Source organism: Humulus lupulus, chromosome 8, assembly GCF_963169125.1.
Source record: "Humulus lupulus chromosome 8, drHumLupu1.1, whole genome shotgun sequence".
Lineage (NCBI taxonomy): Eukaryota > Viridiplantae > Streptophyta > Magnoliopsida > Rosales > Cannabaceae > Humulus > Humulus lupulus.
Window position 1 is genome coordinate 36272885 of NC_084800.1, and position 23976 is coordinate 36296860.

At 33.2% G+C, this 23976-nt stretch overlaps 3 protein-coding genes and 1 long non-coding RNA gene across 4 annotated transcripts; 3 read left to right on the forward strand and 1 right to left on the reverse strand.

Annotated features, from left to right (window-relative positions):
• Positions 1 to 4990: 4990 nt before the first annotated feature.
• LOC133796792 (uncharacterized) lies at positions 4991 to 9822 on the forward strand. Its single transcript, XM_062234455.1, has 4 exons — positions 4991 to 5229; positions 8542 to 8763; positions 8894 to 9006; positions 9196 to 9822. The coding sequence occupies exons 1-4, from the start codon at positions 5044 to 5046 to the stop codon at positions 9566 to 9568; spliced, it is 894 nt and encodes a 297-aa protein (XP_062090439.1). The 5' UTR covers positions 4991 to 5043; the 3' UTR covers positions 9569 to 9822.
• Positions 6114 to 6627, reverse strand: LOC133796793 (uncharacterized). The gene is made up of 3 exons (XR_009875535.1): positions 6499 to 6627; positions 6315 to 6411; positions 6114 to 6209 (listed from the first exon to the last, which is right to left on the reverse strand). It is a non-coding gene; the product is annotated as an uncharacterized LOC133796793 (long non-coding RNA).
• Positions 9823 to 11686: 1864 nt separating the features above from the next.
• LOC133796794 (small ribosomal subunit protein uS10y) lies at positions 11687 to 13288 on the forward strand. The gene is made up of 3 exons (XM_062234456.1): positions 11687 to 11936; positions 12428 to 12541; positions 12880 to 13288. The coding sequence occupies exons 1-3, from the start codon at positions 11825 to 11827 to the stop codon at positions 13020 to 13022; spliced, it is 369 nt and encodes a 122-aa protein (XP_062090440.1). The 5' UTR covers positions 11687 to 11824; the 3' UTR covers positions 13023 to 13288.
• A 2652-nt stretch (positions 13289 to 15940) lies between these two features.
• On the forward strand, positions 15941 to 16503 carry LOC133796795 (UPF0329 protein ECU05_1680/ECU11_0050). Its single transcript, XM_062234457.1, has one exon. It carries the CDS (start codon positions 16069 to 16071, stop codon positions 16231 to 16233), a length of 165 nt encoding a protein of 54 aa, XP_062090441.1. The 5' UTR covers positions 15941 to 16068; the 3' UTR covers positions 16234 to 16503.
• The last annotated feature ends 7473 nt before the right edge of the window (positions 16504 to 23976 follow it).

A 23976-nucleotide genomic window follows, 5' to 3' on the forward strand; every position in this document is an offset into this window, starting at 1 on the left:
AAGACCGTCTCATGTCGAATAGCTCAAATATATCTCCATAATAATGGGATCTCATTCACAAATCTCAATATGCACCCAAATATACAAATATGGCCTCAACATGCCAAATTACCAAAACACCCTAATAACCAAATGTGGACCCACATGCATGCCTATAACATCATATTATAATATAATTCACATAAACATGCATATTACCATTTAATAACATAATAAATCAATTATGGCCCTCCCGGCCTCCTAATCAAGGTCTTAATCCTTATTAGGAAATTTAGGGCATTACACAGATCCTAAGAAAAGAATTTGAGCCAAACCAACGAGTGCATCTTTATGACTCTCGTTTGCATATCCACCCTGGCAAGCTGAGATCAAGGTGGACTGGCCCATATGTTGTGAAAACCGTCTTTCCCAACGGTGCTGTTGAGGTCATAGACCCAACTGATGGGAGAGAATTCAAAGTAAATGGGCAACGACTGAAACACTACATAGAGAGGGTGACCCAGCCTGAAGAAGTCACTCTCGCGGAACCGGTTTACCAAGTCTAAGTAGTATTCCAAATTGTGCGTACATAGGTTTGTTTTCTGTTTATTTCCCGTTTGTCATTTTATTTTATTTGTTATCCTTTTATGTTTTTAGTTTTTCATGTTTTAGAGAATCAATATTCGCTCTATCACTCGACGCTCGTTATCCAGGTGTTCTCTTTCCCTGCTCTATTACATTTATTATCTTTTGAGACATTGAGGACACTGCCAGATTTTTGGTTGGGGGTGGTGAGCATATTCATGCACGTTCATGTTGATTTTTGTCATACTAATATTTTCAAGGTCAATTTTTTTGAAAATTACTTATTTATTCTTACAAAATGTTACTTTTGAGTCAATTTTTGTTATCTGTATTACTAAGAGTTTCTCTAGAGTTACCTAATGCACATGCCAAATGTTGTTGTAAGATGGTTGTTAGCACATATTTACTTAGAAATTTGCCATGTTTAAGTAATTCATTCTTTTGTGTGAGAAGTGAGACTTGAGAAAACAACTTTTAAATTTTTATTGATTCTTAGAAATTGTTATAATTATTTGGACAATGTATTGTGGTATGAATGGATGATGTTTTAGGGATAATATTTTCTATAGACAAATCTTATTAGAGAGCCTTTTATTATGTTGTTCATGAAAAAAAATGAAAAAAAAAAAGAAGAAGAAGAAAAGAGAAAGAAAAAAAAATGAAAAAAAAAGGGAGAAAGACACAAGAGAAATATTTCTATCATTTTCAATTATGTTGTCTCTTGTGTCCAAGAAAAAAAAAAGTATGTTTATTAATTTCATGTTCTATTTTATGGCTCTTAGAATAAATGTAAAGATTGTCTATTTAACTTAAAATCCTGAAAAACTGGTTTTGTGGTACTCTTTATGGTGGTTGCCCAAATAGTTTATTTCCTATCTTCGTTTCAATAATTATTTAAGAGTTTGTCCGAAATATATACCCATTTGATGAGTGCTTACTTATTTTCCAACTCCATGAGTGAAACCCTTAAACTTTAAATATTTTCAATTACATGAGAGGATAATGGAGTTGAGTCTTTTACTTGGCATAATTTCGAAGGCTTTATGTGCTATGGTTTGCGGTAAGACTGTACAAGTTTGGTGCACACACTCACAACTCTAGATTTATTCGAAGTAATTTTGATAACTCTTGTTGATTTATTACTAACATTTTGTGTTAATACTTAAGTTCTTTTATCATTTTTGACCTGAAATATATCATGTTGACATTTATTATTTCGCTTAAATTGCTAGAGACTAGCAATAAGTTGGTTGAGAGTTGTGATTAGTGCTCAAAAATATCATTTTCTTATTTTAAAATTTAAAATTAATTAAGTTTTAATTAATATTTTCATGGATTTATTGCCATATGTTTTATATTTGAAAATATTAATTTTGATTTAATTTGTGTTTAATTTTTAGGAAATAAAATGTATTTTTGACACAAACAAAAAGAAAGAAGAAAGAAATAAATATAATTGAAAAGAATGATGATAAAGTGGTATTTTTGACAAAACTAAGCCCAAAATGGAGCCCAAACCTAAAGCTTCAGCAAGTGCCACGCTGCCAAATGGCAGCTCCCCATTCGCCCAGCCAAGCTTCCAGTTGCCTGACGAAGCCGAGCCGAGCCGAGCCGAGCCGCTGACGAGCTGCCTGACACACAACCACCAGCTGCCACTTGACGCGCCTGCCATGCTCCCCACGTGCCCGACAACTCCACCTGCTGACTGACGCGTTCTGCTACACTCCACATCCAAGCCAATTGGAGCATGCCACGTCGCCCAGATGTCCCTCACAGCCCAACACCACCTCTGCTGAGCCAACCAGCAAACGACACGTGTCAAACGTGTCTCCCTCATTATTGCAGCATGTCTCCCACTTCCATCAGCTTTTGTAGCCATTTTCTCCACATCCTAATACACGTAAATACACATTTTGGGTCCTATTTTCACTATAAATAGAGGACCAAATGTAGAGAAAAAATCATCAGATGGTGGAATTAAGTGTGGAGAGTATAGTGAGAGAGAAAATCATTTTTGTTCTTATTTTTCTTTCATTTTTTTTACATTACTTTGAGTGAAAACAATGCCTATTTTAGGCTAAATTCTCTTGTGGAAAAGCTAGAGTGAAGTTTATGTTTCACATTATATTTTTAATATATTGATTCTTTATTTTGCTCTTCATTTCTATATATTTGTTACAATTAAATTTATTTTCTTCTAATTTTTATTCTAAATTTATTAGTGTCTTTTACATAAGTCTAGTCATGCTCTTCTTATGTAATTTAGGCTTTTAATTTAATTTAGGATATTTGTTATATTATATGCTTTTTACTGCATTCTGACATTGGTATTTTGTTGCTCTAAGGTATATAATATGATGAGTTTTTAAAATTAAAAGTTAGTATAATTTAATTAAATAACATATTTTAAGGTGAGCTTTATTATATATATTTTCCAACAATAATTAATGGTGTAGAATTATAGTTGAGTATAATAAATCAATTTTATTAAAATATATATGTTCGCATGAATGAAACTTATGCCTTCCATATTTTCCTTCTGATTCTAATTCCTCGATTTTGTTTATTTAATGTTTATATTCTTTTTCAAAGTTACATCATTTCAAAGTTTATTATTTCTGATTTACTAATCTTTCTTTTTACTTGTATTTTACCTCTCTGTGGATACGACATAGCCCGATTACTACTGCGACCGCTTAAGAGTTATTGGGTGATATCACCGATAATTTGAATTCAAAGATCGTTCATGCCGAATGGCTCGAACAAATCCACATTGTAATGTGGTCTCAACAACAGATCACCGACAATCATACAAATATACAATTACGCCCTCAATGGCCAAATTACCAAAATACCCCTGAGATGAAATGTGGACCCACATGCATGCATTTAATATCATATTATAATATAATTCACATAAACATGCACGTAATAGTTTAATGACATAATAAATAAGTTATGATCCTCCCGGCCTACTCATCCAACCATTTAACCACATTAGGGATTTTGGGGCATTACAGTAGGCATATTTGTGATTTTTTGGGTCTTGGGCACTAGTTCGTGTAGCGGGGAAGGTGAAGCTTGAAAATTGTGGCGAAAGGGAGAAGGGGAAAAGGGCAGTCAACAGAGGGCAAGGCTTATGGTGATGGTGGCAACCCAGATCTACACGAACTGATTTAGGTGATTTTGTTTTTTTTTTTTTTTTGTTTCTGCTCACATTCCAAGTCATGGATTCAATTTCATTTTGTGATTTTTGTCTAAGTTGAATGGTGGTGATTGTTTAATTATTTGATTTTTTTTCTTAATTAAATGGTTATATTCCTGTGATTTCGTGTGAATTTGAGAAATTTTTATTTGATTATCTTTGTCTGGTTTTATGGCAAGAATAATGCATACAAGCTCATGAATACGCTCAGAGCTGTAAATACGAGCTGAGCTTTTTATTACGACATAAAACCGATACGAGCACGGGACGCACGATTACGACACACCATGAAAAAAATATGGACTTGGGTCAGGCACGACACAAATTGAAAATTCACATGACATGACAAGCTCGGAGGCATAACACTAAAGCACATCAAGATAAAAAATCTAATATTTTGGCATTAATAATGATAATAAATTTTTATTTGTCAATTATATATAAATTAAAATGATAATAAAATTATATTATTTTTCTCAATATTTATAATTTTATTATTATATGAATTTGTTTGAAGATTTGTGAGCTAATATTTTTATCATTTATTAGCAGGTATTCAAATTCTAATAATTATCTTATAATTTTGAGTAAAATATATAAAAATATCTCAAATTATAATTGAAATAAAGAAATATATTTATATTGGTAGTGAGTTCGTTGATTGTTAAAGATGAATTTGGGGGTTCAATTCCCCATCCTAGCATTTTTTGGTAATTTAGGTATGAATTTGGGGCCAAATAAGGAAAATGAGCCGACCCGATTTGGGCCTGACATGACACGTAGCACGACACGACATAGGTTGTGCTTATGGGCCGAGCTAGACTTACTCTTTAAATATAAATCGGGCCGACACGAATTTGAATACAGGTTTGGACTGACTCGAACATTTTGGATGCATGAAAATATAGGCCGTCCCGGGTAAAAGAAGGGGTGAGAAAGAAAAGAAAAGATGGAGAAAAGAGTAGACTTTTTAATTTGTTTTGTCTTTATAAAAACATACAATTATAAACTGGACCAACTAGAATAAAACATGTGTCAGTGCGGTTTTCCAAAATAATTTATAATTAATTAATTGTAACTTAGGATAATTTAGTTATGTTGAAAATTTTATTGATCAAGAGCTCACTGTAATATTTTATTCCGATTTTATAGATTCAAGTTACCAAGTGGGTATTATTTGGTAAAAATTTATATTTTGATAAAAAATAAGGTACAAATGAGAAAGTTCCCTGTATATTTAGGGGTTCTGTTCATTTCGGCTCTCGGATCAAAACATGGCGGACATCCACGTCGTTGGAGTGGTGGGCAGCGGCCAAATGGGCTCTGGAATCGCTCAACTCGCCGCCGTTCATGGCCTACGCGTTTGGCTCCTCGACACCGACCCAAGCGCTCTCTCCAGGGCGACCAACTCCATCTCTAGTTCCATTAACCGATTAGTATCCAAGGGTCACCTGACTCAGGCAAGTAATTCGATCTTTCTCTCTGCTTTCTGTTTGTTTCCAAATAAAACGATGGAAAAAAAAGTGAATAGAAAGAAAAACCACAGCCACAGGAAGTACTGTTGATATGCCAACTTTTTTGTTGAAAGTGATGTATTTAGTTTTATACAACTAAGAAATTATTGATAACTGCTCTGTTAATTTTGATCATGTATTCTTTTGAGTGATTTGTTTCGTATATGACAATCATAGCTTAACTGAAACTTATAGTTTTTGGCTTTTTGGTCTTTGCAAATGGATGCATACGAGTGAGGTATATACTCTGGGGTTTGTGTTTTGTTCAGATTTGATTGATTTAGATTTATTACAATTCCAAGTTGTAGTCTCTGCTTTCCTCTGCTCTGCTCGTTGTTTGTTGCTTGGTTTTATAGAGCACTTTCTTTTTTTCGAAACTAGGTTTCATTAGCAGTAAAAGGGACCGTTCCTGGTCTTTACACAACACATCTTCAGGGATAGAGTCCACAGAAAGTTCACCTGAGATACTGTTAAGCATAGCCCGCTTAGGTACATTATGGACAGTAAAATTAAAGTTTCTAGAAACAAAAGAAAAATTACATCCGAGGAAATTAGGCACCCAACGAAGGACATCTTTGGTAATGCTACAAATCCCATCTCTGAGTAGCACAGTTAAGCGAGTTTATAACTTCCAAAGCATCTCTTCGATGCAAACAAAATGGTGCTTCTTGCTAGGACCAGTAGAGATCGCCAGAAGACCAACTTTAGCCTCCCCCAAAGGACCTCCACTGAATGAGAATGGGCAACAACGCTAAGGATAGCTTTCTTCTGCCCACAAGCCATGTCAGAATTCACCTTGATCCATCCCTGTAAAGGAGGGTCCCAGTGAGCTGCAGTAAGGTTGTGGTCCACAGACGGGTCTGGGTGGGTCTGGCAGCGGGACCTCTTTGTATTCCTCAAAGCTGAGTCTAATTTCATTCGCACACCTTTGAGCATTTGGCAAATTTTGGTTGTGTATTAACTCATTCAGTCAAATGTTATCAATTATGAGAGACGCATATAATAGAAATTCATCTGAGTTTATGCCAAACCTTTTCGTCCCCCATATAAAAAGCAATAAGTCCTTGCAAGTGTGTGTTGACGTTGTGGGCACAAAACTCCAATGCGAAGCAAACCAGAGGCTTCTCACTAGATCACAGAACATAAATAAGTATTCTATTGTTTCATATTTTTTACCACATAAAGGACACAAAACATGATAAAGTTCTTACTAACCGGGCTCTGACTGGAAGAGCTTCAGCGATAACACACCACCATAACATTTGTGTCACTCATGCAACTTGGCATTCCACAACTTTTTCCACTCCTTAGGATCCAAGGCTGAATAGTTAGAGGCTCTTTCCAAAGCTAAATTTAAGTAAACTGACCACTTCCATTGTGAATCCAAGTCCACCCTACTACCCAAAGGAATCTTACAAAGTTCATCCACATCACTATGATTAAAGGCTTCCAAAAGGTTTTCAATATTCCATTGTCCTGGACTTGAGATGAATTCAGATACAAAGTAATATCCAGGGGCTAACTTATAGGTTGAGGGAGAAAATTTTGAGCATATGGGACCCAAGGATCCTCCCAAATGTTCCTCTACCCGGAATTTTCACAGCTCCTTGATGGGAATGGTGCGCACAACCGATTTACAAAACCAAGAATTTGATTGTTTAAAGGAAGCTGAAAAAAATTGTTTCCCCCAAGAGCATCAACTATTTCCTTCTTGGTGTTTAGAGGAAGCTGAAAAAAATTGACTTGACCAATTACAGAAGGTTTGCAGACAGTCCCAGTAAGCTTGAGCTTCCTGAACATTAGATCTACCCACAGTGATTATATCGTCTCCAAAAAACAAGTGAGATAAGTGAGGCCTCCTCTGGACAAGAAAATTCCATGAATCTTTCCTTCACCAATCACTTTTTATAAGAGCCTAGACAGAATTTCGGCTGCCAAAATGAATAGGTAGGGAGAGGTGGGGTCTCCCTGCTTGAGCCCTCTACGAGGAACAGAGCTGCCAAAAGAACACTTATTCCCATCTTTATCATATATACACCACTTTCGTACGAATCTAATATGAAAAAATTTCACCCAACACTGTAAATTTAAAAAAAAAACTGGAAAAATACGAAATTTTACAAAAAGTACAGAAATACGTATATCTGTAATCGAATTTTCTATTTAGTATGTAAATGTTGTTTACAAAATTGTTATATATGGTTACAAACTTGTAAATTCTAATTACAATTTTGTAAACTTTGATTACAAAAAAACTGTATTGTTACAAATTTATAAACTTTGTTTATAAAAAAAATATCTGTTTTTACGATTATGTCACTCCGTATTTTTGTAATTTTTTACAAATTCTGTATTTTTAGTATTTTTTTTAAACCTTAGTTAATTTTGTGAATTTCCCATCTAATATTATGTCAATTCTTCTTATTTCGTAAGTAAATTACCCTTTTATTTTGCAAGAAAATCTTCCAGCAAGTGAGTTTTTTCAGAAAACCAAAGCCTTTGAACTTTAAACTTGCATATATGACAATGTGAAGCTGCAAGCCTAGGCGTATTAGGATTCAGGAACTTGTTGAACAAATTCTTCATTTTTTGTTGATGGGAGATTCACATTACCCCTGTTTTAACATTACTTGTGGATATCTTGTCTAGAATGTTGGATAGAACTAGGGTAGAAGGCTTTGTTTTAGGCCAAGATTAAATCATAAAATTGAGGCCCATTTATTTTGCTGACATTAAAATTTCACCGGTGAAAGAATAATTTGGTTACAATTTGACATTTGCTTGTAATAGAAATGTCAGTTAAAATGTTTGGCCCCTTCTATTTGATGTTCTATAAAATGTTTGCCAATGTAGAGCTAGATTAGTTGCATATTTGATGAGCCGTTCATTATTTTATTTTTTTAACACATTTGAAAAAAGTCTCAGGCGTTTTTAGGCGTTTTTTTTTAATAAATCTTTCTTCAATTCCTGGATAGATGATTCTTCCATCAGGGTTCTTGTTTTTGAATCTTCTTGAGATTTTTCAGAAACACTTCTGATGTTTCAAGTGTTTAATTTGCTACCTGATTTTCATGAACCTTATGTTGTACTACAAAAGAGATGATCATCAGAGTATTTCTCCCTAGTGAAGGAAAATTGGAGATCAGTTATACTGCTTACATTACATCCTGACATGGCCTTAGGTCCGAGCGTTTGTTCTGTACAATAGTTGGCTGATTTTCGTAATTTATTTTTCCTCTTCCTATTTCCAATCAACAGGATGTAGGTGTGGAAGCCTTGCAACGTTTGCAGTGTACATCAAATATGGAAGACCTTTCTGCGGCAGATATTGTTATTGAAGCTATTGTGGAATCTGAAGATGTGAAAAAGAAGTTATTTAAGGACCTAGATAAAATTACAAAGCGTTCTGCTATTTTGGCTTCTAATACAAGTTCCATCTCTATTACTCGTCTAGCATCAGCAACTACAAGACCATGCCAGGTTATTCTTGGAGTTGAATTGTAATTCATTTTCATTGCTATTTATGAGAGATCCCAACAGAAACATTTACAACTATTAAGGCCACTACTCAATGTATCTAATCTGATCATAATAAGATGTTGTTTTGCAGGTAATTGGCATGCATTTTATGAATCCTCCTCCTATCATGAAGCTAGTTGAGATTGTGCGAGGTGCTGACACATCAGATGAGACGTTTAACGTAACAAAAGCCTTGGCAGAGAGGTGACTTAACTCATGTATACCAGTAGAAATTAAGAAGAAAGCCTCTTGTTCACACCAATATCTACTAAGATCGTTACCTTTTGAGTAATTTTTGTATTTACTTGATGCAATGGGTTGCTTGCAATTCATACACATTATAGTGTAACCTTAATCTATTACCATTAAAACTTCCTACTGCCAATTTTGCAGGTTTGGTAAGAAAGTGATATGCTCTCAGGATTACTCAGGTTTTATTGTGAACAGGATTCTAATGCCAATGATCAACGAAGCGTTTTTTACACTGTATACGGGTGTAGCAACTAAGGAGGACATCGATACAGGAATGAAGCTAGGAACAAATCATCCAATGGGTCCTTTGGAGCTTGCAGATTTCATCGGATTGGACATATGCTTATCGATCATGAGAGTTCTTCATGCTGGTCTGGGTGACAATAAATACGCCCCATGTCCTCTTCTGGTCCAGTATGTTGATGCTGGTCGCCTTGGAAGGAAACGCGGTATTGGGGTTTACAACTATGCTAAAGCCACTGAACTGGTAAAGTCATCGTCGTCTAAACTTTGAAGCCCGGTCATCTTCTAGTTATTATGATCAGCCTCACATAAGTGAAACTTACTTTACATTTTCAATCAGAAACTAGGGTGTTTGATCTGTTTATCTATCTTGAATAAGATTGAACTTTCTTTAATCTAGAACTACAAATAATGTTTAGGCCAGTGACTCCAGCTACATTATACATTTACTCCCTTTGTGGCTAATGTATACTTGGTAAATTTCAGTGTAAATAATAGAAAGTCACTTGTATGTTGACCTTGTTATGTCCTCTTTCCTTTATTTTTATTTTTTTAATTAAGGGATATTTGTGCTGAAAGTATTAATTTATTATGTTTGTAACACTTAAATATCCAATTTATTTTTTTAGTTTTGAAAGTACCTTCTGCTTATATTTTTGTGTAGTTTAGTACAATCGTCAATTTTCACTTAACACGTAGGCAAAAGTACCTAATTAAATTGATATTTGCGACAAAGTAATAAAGTTATAAGTAAATTTCATGTCACGGTGGTGGACTTAACGACGAAACAAACAGATGCACTAAACTGCATTAAAACATGGACGGAATGTATTTTCGCCGCCAAAAAATAACGTAGGTATTTAAGTGCTACAAACATAATAATTTAGGTACTTTCACGGCAAAAATCTTTTTAATTGATTCATATAGCAATTAAAAAGTATTTTTTATTTAATTTTTTTAATTGTACTTTTACATTTCTAGCTTCTTAATTTTTAAAAAAAATATTTTAAATTTAATTTATCCTTTATTTAGACACTTATTATTATTATTTAGAAGTAGAAATTTATTTATTTTTAACTTTTCATTACATATTTTTAAGTTATAGAGCAATTCCAATAGAGTGTTATAGTGGTGCATTGCTATATTTTGACACATTTTCAAAAATTATATTACATTGGTGTTGCAAAATGTGTGCTAAATTTTACACATACTAAAAGTTGTGTCAAATTTAGCACAAAATTTGCATCATCCATTGCAGACGGTCTAAGGATTCAATAGTATTTCCATACAACATACTTTATCTTCGAACTCTTTTCCAAAGTAATATTAATAACTAATTGAAATTTAGAAACTTAAATCTTACCAATAGTTAAGGATCAACATGACATTAAGATATCTACTAGTTAAATTAAAATTATTATTACCAAGCACACATGACAAATAATCTTCATAATAAAAAATATTTATGTATTGGTATGGAATTTCTTAGTTTGGTGATAAGATTTGGTTTCTAAAATTTTAATATTAATAAGGGAAATTTATAAAAAAAAAAATGCTTGATCTAATCAAGTTTATTATTTAATTTTACTACTTTAGGTAAATTTTACATTTCTGTGTTGTTTTCAATTTTTTTAGTTTATTTTGAGTTGATGTAATGAATTGCTAGCGAGTTGTATTTTTTGAAAATATATTTTTGCAATTATAAAATTTTAATATTGTATTTTTTAAAATTTGAATTAGTAAAATTGAAAAAAAAAAAAGATTAAGTTCGTAAAAATGTAAATTTATAAAAAAAATCCAATTAATAATTAAGCTTTCAAAATTTAATTTAATAGGAATCAAGTTATTTTTGCTAGTTTCTACATAGCACGTGAAGAACGCCTGGTTTCTTTTGTCCTCCCTTGCCCATCATCAATTTTTGGACTAATTTTTTCCCCTAACTACGATATATTTTCTAAATTTATCTCAATGTTACCTCTAAAAATAGTCTGATTAAAATACTAGATTATGGAGAAAGAAAAAAGGAAAAAAAAAGTTCTGGTTTATTTTCATTCATTAGATAAATTCAAGGAAAATAAATTGCTTACTTTTCTTAATTTTATCTCTATTTTACCTCCAAAAATAATCAAATTAAAATACTAGATAATGGAGAGAAAAAAGGGGAAAAAGAAGTTCTGGTTTATTTTATTTCATTGGATAAATTCAAGGAAAATAAATTGCTTACTTTTCTTTGGATGTATGAAAAAATTCCTCTGAAAAAAGAGAAGTGGGCCGTCAAATGGGCTTTATTTAGACGGAACGGAAGTACAGGTTCTGGAGTTGGGTCCAATTGAAACCCTAAGCCCAATACCAAGAATCTCAACCCGCAAAATCCCTAACCATTAGTAAAGCTTCAGAAGCAAATCTCGTTTCACCTGTCCTCTACCGAATAGCTCAGCCAGAGGTCAAGGCTCTCCTATTCTCTGCCACGGCCGCCATCATCATCTTGGGTTAGGGTTCATCTAAGCAAGAAACCAACTTCTCAACGATGGCGTACGCTGCAATGAAACCGACGAAGCCTGGTCTGGAGGAGTCACAGGAGCAGATCCATAAGATTAGGATCACTCTCTCTTCCAAAAACGTCAAGAACCTCGAGAAAGGTGGCCTCTTCATTCCCAATATTTTATATATTAATTTATGCTGTCAATGAAGTTTTTTTTTACTCTAATGAATTTAACCCGTTTGAGGGTTATCCATACTTTTGTTTTTATGGTTAATAAGATTTGTTTTAGGGAGAGAGTAAAGGCAATAATTAGAGTATTAAACCCTTTTCAGAATTATATTCTTCATTGCTAGGAATATTTGATTTAGAGGGAAAGTAAGGCAAATAGTATCAGTTAAGTGCTTAAACCATTGTGTCACGCTTTCTAATTTGTAATGTAATGGAAGTAATAGCAATGATATAGCTTTGGAAAGAAAAGAGAAGGAATTGGTGTTTTTATAATTTACCAAAATTTGTTTTATAATTGTACTGGTAATGCGAAAGAGAAACACTCTAGGGGTTTGTAAACATAGACTGTTTTTATTTTGATTTGGAATATCTATGAACTTGTAATATGCTGGTTGTTTGATAGGCATTATGCTTTGACAGTTTGTGCTGATTTGGTTCGCGGTGCCAAGGACAAGAGTCTAAGAGTAAAGGGACCAGTGAGAATGCCCACTAAGGTTTTGCTTATCACAACCAGAAAGTCTCCTTGTGGTGAAGGTATGTGGTTTATGCTTCTCATTTCATTTGGTACCAAAATGCTAGACCAGAGGAGCCAATTTGAACTGTAAGGCATGTGGTTTGCTCATATACGGTCTTGAGTTGTATATTGTAGAGATTGGTTGGTGCTTCACTTTTGAATTTTAGGAGCCAATTATAAACTTTAGACAAGGCCATACAGGACCTCGGAAGTTTTTCAGTAGACAATGTTTTTAATCTCAATACTTTCAGATGTAGGCATAGACGAGGTCATACAGGACCTAGGAAGTTGTCGATACAGTTAACTTCAAGGACGATTTGTTTATAGATTTATTCAACATTTTGTTCGTGGTTTGCAGGAACCAACACATGGGACAGGTTCGAGCTTCGTGTCCACAAGAGAGTCATTGACCTCTTCAGCTCTCCAGATGTGGTGAAGCAAATCACCTCCATCACAATAGAGCCTGGTGTCGAGGTGGAAGTCACCATTGCTGATTCTTAAATCTGCTCCATTTGATGCCTTCTCCACCTCATAATTAGTTGATAAGAAATTTTCTATTCCATGTTCTGTTGTTTGCTTAAATTTGGATGACATAATAGTTTTAGCAAAGGACTGGCCTTATATTCTTATTTTGGAGATAAAACTACTTTGTGATGAGGGAATTTTGTTTGTCAGCAGCTTTCGTTTAAATTTTTTGGTTAATTTACTCAAATACAACACATTTCGATTATTGAAAAAGGGGTCGTTCCAAAATGTTATTACTATTATTCTATTCTTATTTGTTTTGAGTTTTCCGTTTCAGACCTAAGCGTAAAAAAATTGTTAATATTCTTTCTTATCCTGATCTTGGACTTGGAATTCATATATTATTGAAGTCCACATAAAGCATCTCCAATGGATTACACTATATTTAGCACTTCTTCCAAAAGTAGAAAAAGTGTTCAATTTGGTGAATGTTATAAGTTTAGTCAAATTTTACATAAAATATAGTTTGAGATAAAATACAGTATAAATCAAATTTGTCACGTTAATAAATATTATTTTTTTATTTATTATATTATTACTAATTATTATAATTTAGTAACTAACTAAAAAAATAATTTTTGTATGTTCTTAATAAATATTAAAAGAATTATTAATTTTTTTTTGTTAATTTGTATATTGTGTATTGGAGTATAATTGTAAATAAAACTAAATATAATATTAACTTATTTTTGTATTAAATTTGGCACAAAATTATATTAAATTTGGTACAAAATTTACTTCTTCTGTTGAAAATAGTCTTAGGTATGCTACATTTTTTTTTTACAAAAAAATGCTGGATTCAATCGTCCTTAATAATATTTTTTAAATGGAATAATTAATTGTTTAATAGACAATTAACTCGATTTATCCACATATATATATACATGGATATTTATGGGCCAACAACATTGAGTTTCATATATTGTTTATATATATATATATAGAGCCGTGATTTACCGAATCCAACTTCTACTTTTAAGTGAAATAATTAATTGTTTGTTTATCACTAAATTTGGTTTATGTTGGTATCATGTTGAATGTTGATTACATTACATGCATTTTCTGGTTAGGATATATATTTTTAATCATCAGATATAACAAAGTATTATTGAGGCAATTTGAGTTGTAAAATTTGTCACATCTAGAGTACGTTTGACATGCTGTATAAGAAGGTCGTAATGTATTAAATGAGTGGAACACTATGCTTGAAATGAATTTTGTATTGTATTAATTATTACAATCACAAATTTTAATACAATACCAGTTGTAGTACTCAATACATAAGAAATGGTATGTGTTAGCTCGTATTGTAATATTTTTGAAATTAAGTTGTATTGTGATAAGGTCGAGGTTGGGGTCATGGGTTGGGGTCCGAGGCCTGGGTCAAGGTCTACGTCGAGGGTCACGGTCGGGTTGGGGGCCGACGTTAGGGTTTGGGGCCACGGGTCAGAGTCGAAGTAGGGGTTAATGTCGTGGTCAAAGTCTGAGGTTGGGGTCAGGGTTAGGGTTCGGGGTTGGGCCTCAGGCCAGGGTCCAGACTCGGGGTCTTGGTCCGGGGCTAGGGTTGGGGGCCGGGGTGGGGTCATGGCCGAGGCCAGGGTCTGAGGTCAGGGTCGGGGTCTGTGGTCGGGGTCGAGTTTTAGGGCCAAGGTTGGGTTCCGTGGCCGGGGTCGGGGTCCGAGGTTGGGGTTGTGGGCCGGGGTCCAAGGTCAAGGTCTGGGGCAAGAGCCGGGGTCGAGGGCCAGGATCGGGTAGTATCATATATGATGTCGTTTTAAAATATTTATTTTATTTAGTTTTGATTAATATAAAACAATACAATTCAATTGCAAACTAAACATAAATATAATACAATACAATACTATACACTAGGACTTACCAAATGTGCCACTAATCTATTATTTTCCTTTTTGGTAACTATGTATATTCATTAATTGTCATAATTAATCCAGATAATTACTCTTTGCTAATTTTACTACTACTCTCATTTCTTCCTATCCAAAGTGAACTCACTGAAATGATTGGTTTATGTGGTAGTGTACATAATTGACTCTGAAATTACACTCTTCTACACTTTGATTTTAATGGCAAATCACATGGCGTGTTTTCAATTACGACGAAGAACAAGAGAGGTTGGTCAGAAATTCAACAAGGATATCATTCATTATTATGGGTAGAGAGTGAGCTTTATTAGCTAATGTTAGCACTACAAAACGACAACAACTACTGTAGCAAAATTAATTTACATGACCCTTGTTATATATTTTTCCTATTCTGTAAGAGTATTGCTACTTGTTCTAAGGACGGCTCCATCTCAAGCCAAATGGATTTTCAAAAAAAAAAAAAAAAAAACCCATCTCGTCCGAGATGAAGTTGTTATCAGGCCAATTTCTCATCCTTGTCACTAATTTATTTGATTAAACCTAAGCTTTATTTTTATTTAAAAATTAAACGAAAGCTGTTAAAAATGACTATCCTGAAACTGTTTAGCTAGTTATAAGGGAGTACCACTATGTTTCAATATATATTTTGAGAAGAAAAATGTAATTAAACTGTGTGTTTTTATAAGGTGGGCAGGAAATCCCCATTGTCTAGATCCACTCTCCATCTCAAGTTAATGTAAATGAATGTGACTCAATTATTGGTGGCCAGCTTACTAGCTTAGGAATCTTTATGATGAGACAAGAAATTCAAAAGTTGCCTATCTTTTTCTTTTCTTCATGGCTACACTTGACCTATTAACGAAGGAGCCTATTGAAGAGCAATATTTTTCTTATCATGGTTGATTCAGGGCATGCAGCCCCACATAAAGCTGGCATGATTATGTTTTGAAAGTGACCCAAGTGGAATCCAATGGGGGTGCACTATTATTACTATACTTATATATTTTTTTATTTGAAAGTAGGGTTACGTGTGGAATAAAAAGGAAGAGAAAAAGGGAATTCATATCCAGATCTTTTGCTTACACTAAAGTTTTGAGATTTTCTCAAAACATTGTGAAAAAGAGAAACAGAGAGAGACCATGAAGTTCTTGTTTCAGTGCCCATGTTGCTCATGTTTCTGCTTCATGAAGCCTAAGCAAGGCAAACCAAAGGCAAAGGAGGTCAAGGAGGAGAAGAAGGAGGCTAAGAAAGAAGAGAAGAAGGAAGAAAAGAAGGAAGAAAAAAAGGAAGAGAAGAAAGAGTAAAATGCATTTATTTATATATATATATATATAAAACTACATAGTAAAAGTTAATCACTTTGGTTTCTTTCTTGCTGTTCTTTCATGACCTTTCTTTAGTATGGACTAGCAAATTGTAATGTAGTATCTTGGTCCAACTTCCAATCCATGAATTCTCATAAATTGAACATCTAATTATGAAATTTATCTACTTTTGAATGGTACTGTTAAATGAAAATGAGTCAATGGTTCATGTAATGAAGCTATATATATATATAATGTCACCTTTATGTAGATCTCGTAGATAATAAATAGACATACCTGCTTTATATACATTGTAATTTTAAGTTTTATTCCTAAATTGTTATGAGTTTAGAGTCTATTTTATATACCATAACGAATTTGATGCATAAGATGAACATGAAAGCCTCAAATGGATGAATAAGTTATTAGATTCTGGTGGAAAATGTCAAAATCTTAGCCCCGGCCCTTTTATTATTTGACCGACACAGGTTTTTCTGCTCATTATTTTTTTAATAGTTTCTCGATATGCTTGTCTTTTTTAACCTAATTTGAATCTCAAAGGCTGAATCCACTTCAATTTTTTTAGATTCCTTACCAACATTAAGTGTTGGGTTAGAAACACTTTGAAAAAAGAAAATGAAAAGAGTAATAGTAATAGTAAATTTCTCGACTATCATTTCATTTAAAAATACAAATTAAATGCGTGCAAGGCAACAAGTTTTAGGTTTTTTTAGCACATGTGTGTGAAAAGAGGTTGGCCTCCAATTCCGATTATATATATGTTAAAGAAAAGACATTAGGGTAGGGAGGTCATGCTGTCAACTTTGGCTTTTATCGACAATTAATTGGATCGTGATTGGTATATAAATACAGTAGAGATTTTCAGGTTCTGTGGGGTTCATTCGCCAGGGTTTGTGTCTGCCATTAAGTACAAGTAGGAGAAAAATTACATATTAGGTGCACTTTGTCACAACCTCACATCTTTTAGGCAGCGGAATGCTCATGTGATATTTTAACTTTTGTTTTGTTTTTTTATTGTATTATAAAAACAATATATTATTGTCAGCTTTTCAATTATTTGAGTAATAATAAGCAACATTATTTATTTTTTAGCTCTGATAAATTTTGGCATTTGGCATTCGTACCCAACAACATAGGCTGTGATTGGTGCAAAAATATATATTGAATTGTATATTATTAATTTAAAATAAGATATATGAAACTTTATATTGAATTGCTATTATAGCAAAATGCGACACATTAAGTGGTGCTAGACATGCCCCTTTAACAATACATTTATACTACTTTCATGTCCTTCATGCATTTTTTTATTCGTAAAATTCCTACCAAATAACGCTCTTAAGGTATCTATGACTGTTTGACATGATTTTAGAACATCTTTTAAAGTTTTAAAGTTATTTTTAAGTGTTTTTGGATGAAATATAGAAAGAATTTTTTTATTTAAAAAAGCGTGACGCACTAACTTATTCGGGAATGACTTATAAAAATACACGGGAAGTTATTTTCTTGTTTTAATGAATCTTTCATAATACTTATTTTACTCTTATTTCTATATAAAAGAAAAAAGTAAATTACATCTTTATCCTAAATTGTGTAGATAATAGTTATAGAATAAAATTTCTTTTTTCTTCAAAAGTATTCTATATAATTTTTCTAAAAAAACTACGTAACATTTTTTTTAGTTTTTATTTTTCTTATTATTTTTTTTATATATAAAATCTCTTTCTCTAATTACATTTAGATTTTTATGAATTTTTTATTTATTAATTCATATACGTATGCAATTAGATTTTTTCTTATTCAAAAAACGATTAATTTTCAAATGAGTTTAGACCTAACATATATTATTATTATTATAAATATATATTTATAGTTAAATTTAATATTTATTTTATAAAAACGTTTATGTAGTATATATCAAACATACTGAAAAGTTCTTCAGCAAAAAAAAAAATTCTTTTAAAATATAAATCCAAAACTTAAAATTTTACTTCTCTTCTTATATCTAAAAATAAAAGTAAAAATCATGTCATGGCCTACACGTCTAATTACAAATAATAACATTGATGCTCATTCTAGCATTCACAAACCAAGTAAAATGCCAAAACCATCGTACCAAGGCCTTTTATCATGCCCCCATACGATACTAGATACTATAACAACAATGATGATATTCTCTCATCCCGAGTCAATCCAAAGGCACTTTGGGCCTTGGCCCATGTATTGGAAACCCTATGACATATACCATTATCTAACATGGTGTATTGTCCTTCCATGTGTGTATTAGTCCCACAACTGGTCACCAACCGACATCTCATGTCAAGACTCATAGTTATAAAGTCCCATGACATCTATGAAAATTTGAACCGTGTTTTATGCTAGCAGGCCAAGAGAAGCGTACTCGTAAATATTAAGCAAAATAATTAACTCATAATTAATTACCAAATAGCCTCATGACATCAATGTCTATGAGTTACCAAGATAAATAAAGAAATTTTTTTTTTTCCAATTTTTATTTTTGAGAGCATTAAGTGTGAGCCTAACTCGCCTATATTGGCGAATTACTCAAATGGAATAATGAATATATACATACATATATATGCCTCATGTGGTCCTTATATACATGCCTCACTAGACCTCCATGCTCCATAACTAGTACCTATGTATAGGGAGTGATGGAGAGCCAACACCAAGCACCTTTTAGAGAGCATTATCAACTTGTTAGTATTTTTTGAAAAGTAAATATATGATTTTGGCTGTGAAAATATATAGCCTAGTAAATCTTTTCCCTCTCAATTTTCAAAATTGTTTTGATCACAGCTTCTATTGAGTCCAAAATATGGGCTTTACACATTTTCATAATCTTCTTAGCATAAGCAAACAAAGAGATGTCACTCATGTACAAACATTTTCATTGCCAAGTAAGAATATTAACGGGTAGGAAAATTGGTAGAAAATGCCTTCCCTTTTCCATTGTTTTTATCTCTATACCCATCTCCATTTGTGCTTATTTCTCATTGCACTAAAACGTTTTTAATTAATTAGGTTGCATATTAGAGTAAGGGTGCATTTGATGCCGTAGTATACCGTATTGTATTATATAATATTATATTAAATTATATTGTATAGCATATTTTTATATAGAAATATATTTTGTATTGACTTGTATTTATATATGTAAGGATCAATATTTTGTGTATGACAAATTAGGTTCAGTTGCGTCTGGAATGAATTTTTGTTATGTCTGAAGTATAATTGTTTTTAGTTAGAGTCCACGTCAGCATGTGTGTAAAGCAAGACTGTTAGTTTGTTCGGGATTATACCTAATTGCAGCCAAGGATATATATTGGGCTGGTTAATTAGTTATAACCAACTCTCTTTGTTCGAAAGATTAGATTGAGTGTTTTTGCTCTATTTTTCTTTCTTCTTCTTTCATTGATTTTTGCAGGTGTTGGCAAGAAACTCCATTGAAGATGGTTGAAGTTTTCTGTGCAAGCACTGGAATCAAGCCGTGATTGCTGAAGGAGTTCAGCTGGGTCTTAATGCTATAGATCCGAAGGTTTTCGGGTTTAAGACACTGTTGAAGGGAGTTCAACATTGAAGCAAGGGGATTTTGCGTTAATAACCAAGGGATTTGGTTGATTAGGGTAAATAGCTTCATTGTATATTGAGATAGTTTGTACAAATTTTACATATTGAATCTTGAACTGGTTTATGTAAAATTACTTCTGAATATAGTGAGAGTTTTTACCCTGGTTCAGGGAACCCAAGCACTAGTCGGCTGAATTTTTTTTTCAGTGCAGATGAAGCTTGTAATTGCTGTGTATCAATTCTTATAACTGTTTAGTTAATATATAAGCATAAATCAAGATAAAGATTGTAAAACTGAAAAGATAGGCTAAAACTTAGGTTTTTCAATATATAAATATACTACATGTTAATAAAAGCCAATACCAAATATAATATTATATAAAAATATGATACACAATACAATTTAATATAATATTATACAATACGATACGATATAATACAAGATACCAAATATATCCTAAAAGATTTATCTTCTCGATCTCTCTCCCACTACAAGCGATAATATCCTCAATGGAGAGAAGTTGAGCCATCAATATTTTTACATAAGTAGTTTAGCAATTATTTTTGTTTTATAAAAAGGAAAGAAAGAAAGAAGACATACTTTGTGATTTAATATTGCTTTACATGAGGATTTCAGTACAAAAAACACACACAAGAATTTAAATGCAAATAGGAGAGATATTGCTTAAATTCGAGATTTGTCACTCTTGACCTTGACCATAAGAAACACATTTTTTTTTTACATTTATACACATATATATATTTAATTTTATTTCCCCAAACTACCTCATGAACCTCCATTATTTTTTTTTCTTTTGTGGCAACCCTATGAGCTTTTTAGATATATCATGACGATATCACATTACTACGAAAATAACCTTTGATGACGAGCATTGCTGGTCATCCAAAGAATCTAGACGTTGAGCACGAGCTCGATATCCTAAAAAAAGGCATTGAGTGGTGCTACTTAGAATGTTTTTTATTTTAAATTTGATTTCGTGCACCAAACATCAATTGCCAAGGGAACAACGTCCCAAAAGTGTCAAAACTAGCTTATTTTGATATTTTAGGGAGTTTGATTGATGCTTAATCAACGTCTTTTATATGACATGAGACATCACTGTATAGAATTTTGGTTCATAACTAATGTTTGAACATCCGTATGTTGGTTAAAAATTGACATCCTGTATAATTTTTGTAGTGGTATATATTAATGAGTTAATTAAATCAAGGATTATAAGAGAAATAATTGTAAAAAAAAAAAACAGAAGAAGAAGAGTAAATTTCCACCTAACAACGATTTTCTACCGAACTAATAATAGAAATAATAGAAAAACAAGAAATTAACAATCACCTACAAAAGTCAATCAAAATAAAATATCATGAACAATATATCCACTAAAACAACATCACCATTGTATTTCTTTTTTGTTTTTGGCACGTTGAAATGTCTAATCTATTTTTTTTATATATATATATATATAATTAGAGCGGTAAATACGAGCCGGACTTTCTAGCACGGTACGAAATCGGCACGAGTCCGGGAGGTACGAGCACGACACAACACGAAAAAATATGGGCTTGGGCCAGGCACGACACGAATTGAAAATTGACACGGTACGGCATGTCATGGGCCTGAGCACGGCACGACAAGCCCGAATGCACGACATAAAAGCACGAACAAACTAGCCTGAAAGCACGACACGATAAAAAGCCCGATATTTTAACATTAATAATGATAATAAAATTTTATTTGTCAATTATCTATAAATTAAAATTATAATAAAAGTCTATTATTTTTCTCAATTTTATATTTTTATAATTATATTAATTTATTTTAAGATTTTTGAGTTAAATTTTTTAGTATTTATTATTAGGTATTCAAATTCTAATAATTATCTTTGATATATTTTTGTGCAAAATATTGTTAAAAAGTATAAAAATATCTAAAACTATAATTTAAATAAAGAAATGTATTTTGATTGGTGATGAGTCCATTGATTGTTAAAGAGGAGGTGGAGGTTTCAATTCTCCATCCTCACATTTTTTGGCAATAATAAAGTGGGCCCATGGGCCGTGCTGGGCTTACTCTTTCAAATACGGGTCCGGTCCGAATTATTCGGAGGAACGAAAAATATAGGCCGGGCCGGGCCGGGCAGCCCACATTTACAGCTCTATATATAATGGTGTATATTGTAGTTAATTTAAAACATCCTAAATTTTTTGAGAAATTCTAAAAATAATTTATTGTGCCAAAAAAAAAGTTCAAATGATATGTTGCACTCGTGCTTATTTTTTTTATATACTAGGGAAATAGATTGTTTGAAACATTTTTTTCGGCATAGTAAATTATCCAGAATTTCTAAAAAATTTGCGGGATGTTTTGAATAACTATAATGTAACAATCATATAAAAAAATTAGATTACAACTATCCAAGTGTTGAAAATAGAAAAAATACACTGGTACTGTAAAGACTCATAATTTTTTTTTATTAAATAATTTATTTTTTTATATATGTGGGACCCACTAATTAAAAGAGTCAAAGAACTCTCTCTTTTTTTTCTCTTCTCCTTTCTATGTCTCGACACTCTTCTCTTTCTTCTCCATTTCCTTCATTCTGTCTTTCTTTTTCTTCTCTCGGCAAGCCACGGCAAGGGCACCAGACCCAACCACCGCCGGCCATCATTTCCGACACGCGCTGGAGTTGGAGTACTAGTGGTCGGCGACAACCCCATCCCCAAAATCTCAAGGCCATCGGAGTTAAGACTCACACGAACGGAGGTGTCAAAGTTTCATTGTCAAAACTTTGACTGCGTTTTTCGACCAACTCAGACCACCGTTCCGCGAGTGGGTGGCACCGTTGGAACCAGCATGAAGGGAGGAATGTAGCCCACTATGTCATTTTGGTCAACTCACTGTTTTTCTCCGGCGAGATTTTGGGTATCTCCTCCACTTTCCGGAGACTTTCCAGCGAGCATGAGCACTTTTTGAACCGATGATTGGCACGAACGTGATCTAATCATCGACGTGGTCATTTTGATATATGCCACGCCTACCTTCGTCAACGATTCTGATACACCGCTCACTGCCACCACCAACCGCTATTGTGCACCGCTTGGGCGAGGTTCTGGAACTTGAAATTTTAAATATGGTCATATTATATGTCATTTGACACGATTTTGAATAAGGAATGCAATGATGATAATCGTTTGCTCATTTGATGGACGTAGGAAAAGCGTGATATTAAAATCAGATTAAATCACTCTAGGATCATCGTTAAGCTTGGGAGCGTTGCTTTGGGCCCGGATTGAAAATTCTAAGGAGGGACTCAACTTGACTATTTGACTTATTTTCCTCGTATTGAATTGCATTAAACATATTCCAATTTTAATATTCATAAAATGTTTAAAAAATTGAAAACTTAATCTGCATGTTTTCTGTTATGTTCTGAGGGCAATGAATGCAAAATATATTTTTGTTCACTTATTTATGCAGGTTATGATTTTTGGGTTTCATTCAAATGCAGCTGTTATACTGCCCAATTTTCTGAAATATAAAGGGAATATGTTTCTTTCTTTTCATGTTTACTTGCATTTGGTTATACCGATGAGAGCCATAGTGATCATGATTTGTGCATGTTGTTGTTTCATGACCTAGTCTCTGTGTGATCATAGGTATATCAGGTGTCCACTCACCTGTAGGTGTAAGCACCTAGCTTCTGTATACAGGGAGTGTTCTAAGCCTCCCCCTTGTGGTGGTTGTCAGGTCCGGCTACCAGGTTTAGAATGTCGGTTTTTCTATGGTGGGTATTGGGAACTAGGGAAGTAGTGGACGGTGTGATGTGCACTTGTAGCTATGCTCTTATGATTATTTGTGGTCTCTCTCTATTTTGGTTTATACATGATGATATATGTTTTGTTTTCAAAGCTAACCATGCAGAAGTTTTATTTAACTTTTTGGGTCCTATGATATTAGTTGCTTTCCTACTGAGCTTTATAAGCTCACCTCCTATATCTCTCACATTCCAGGAACCCAGTGATGCGAGTGTGGAAGGTGAATTATTAGTGGAGCTAAGGTGTTTAGCCTAGTTTTATTTTGTCTTAGTCCTATCTTTCGAGCACTGCTTATGC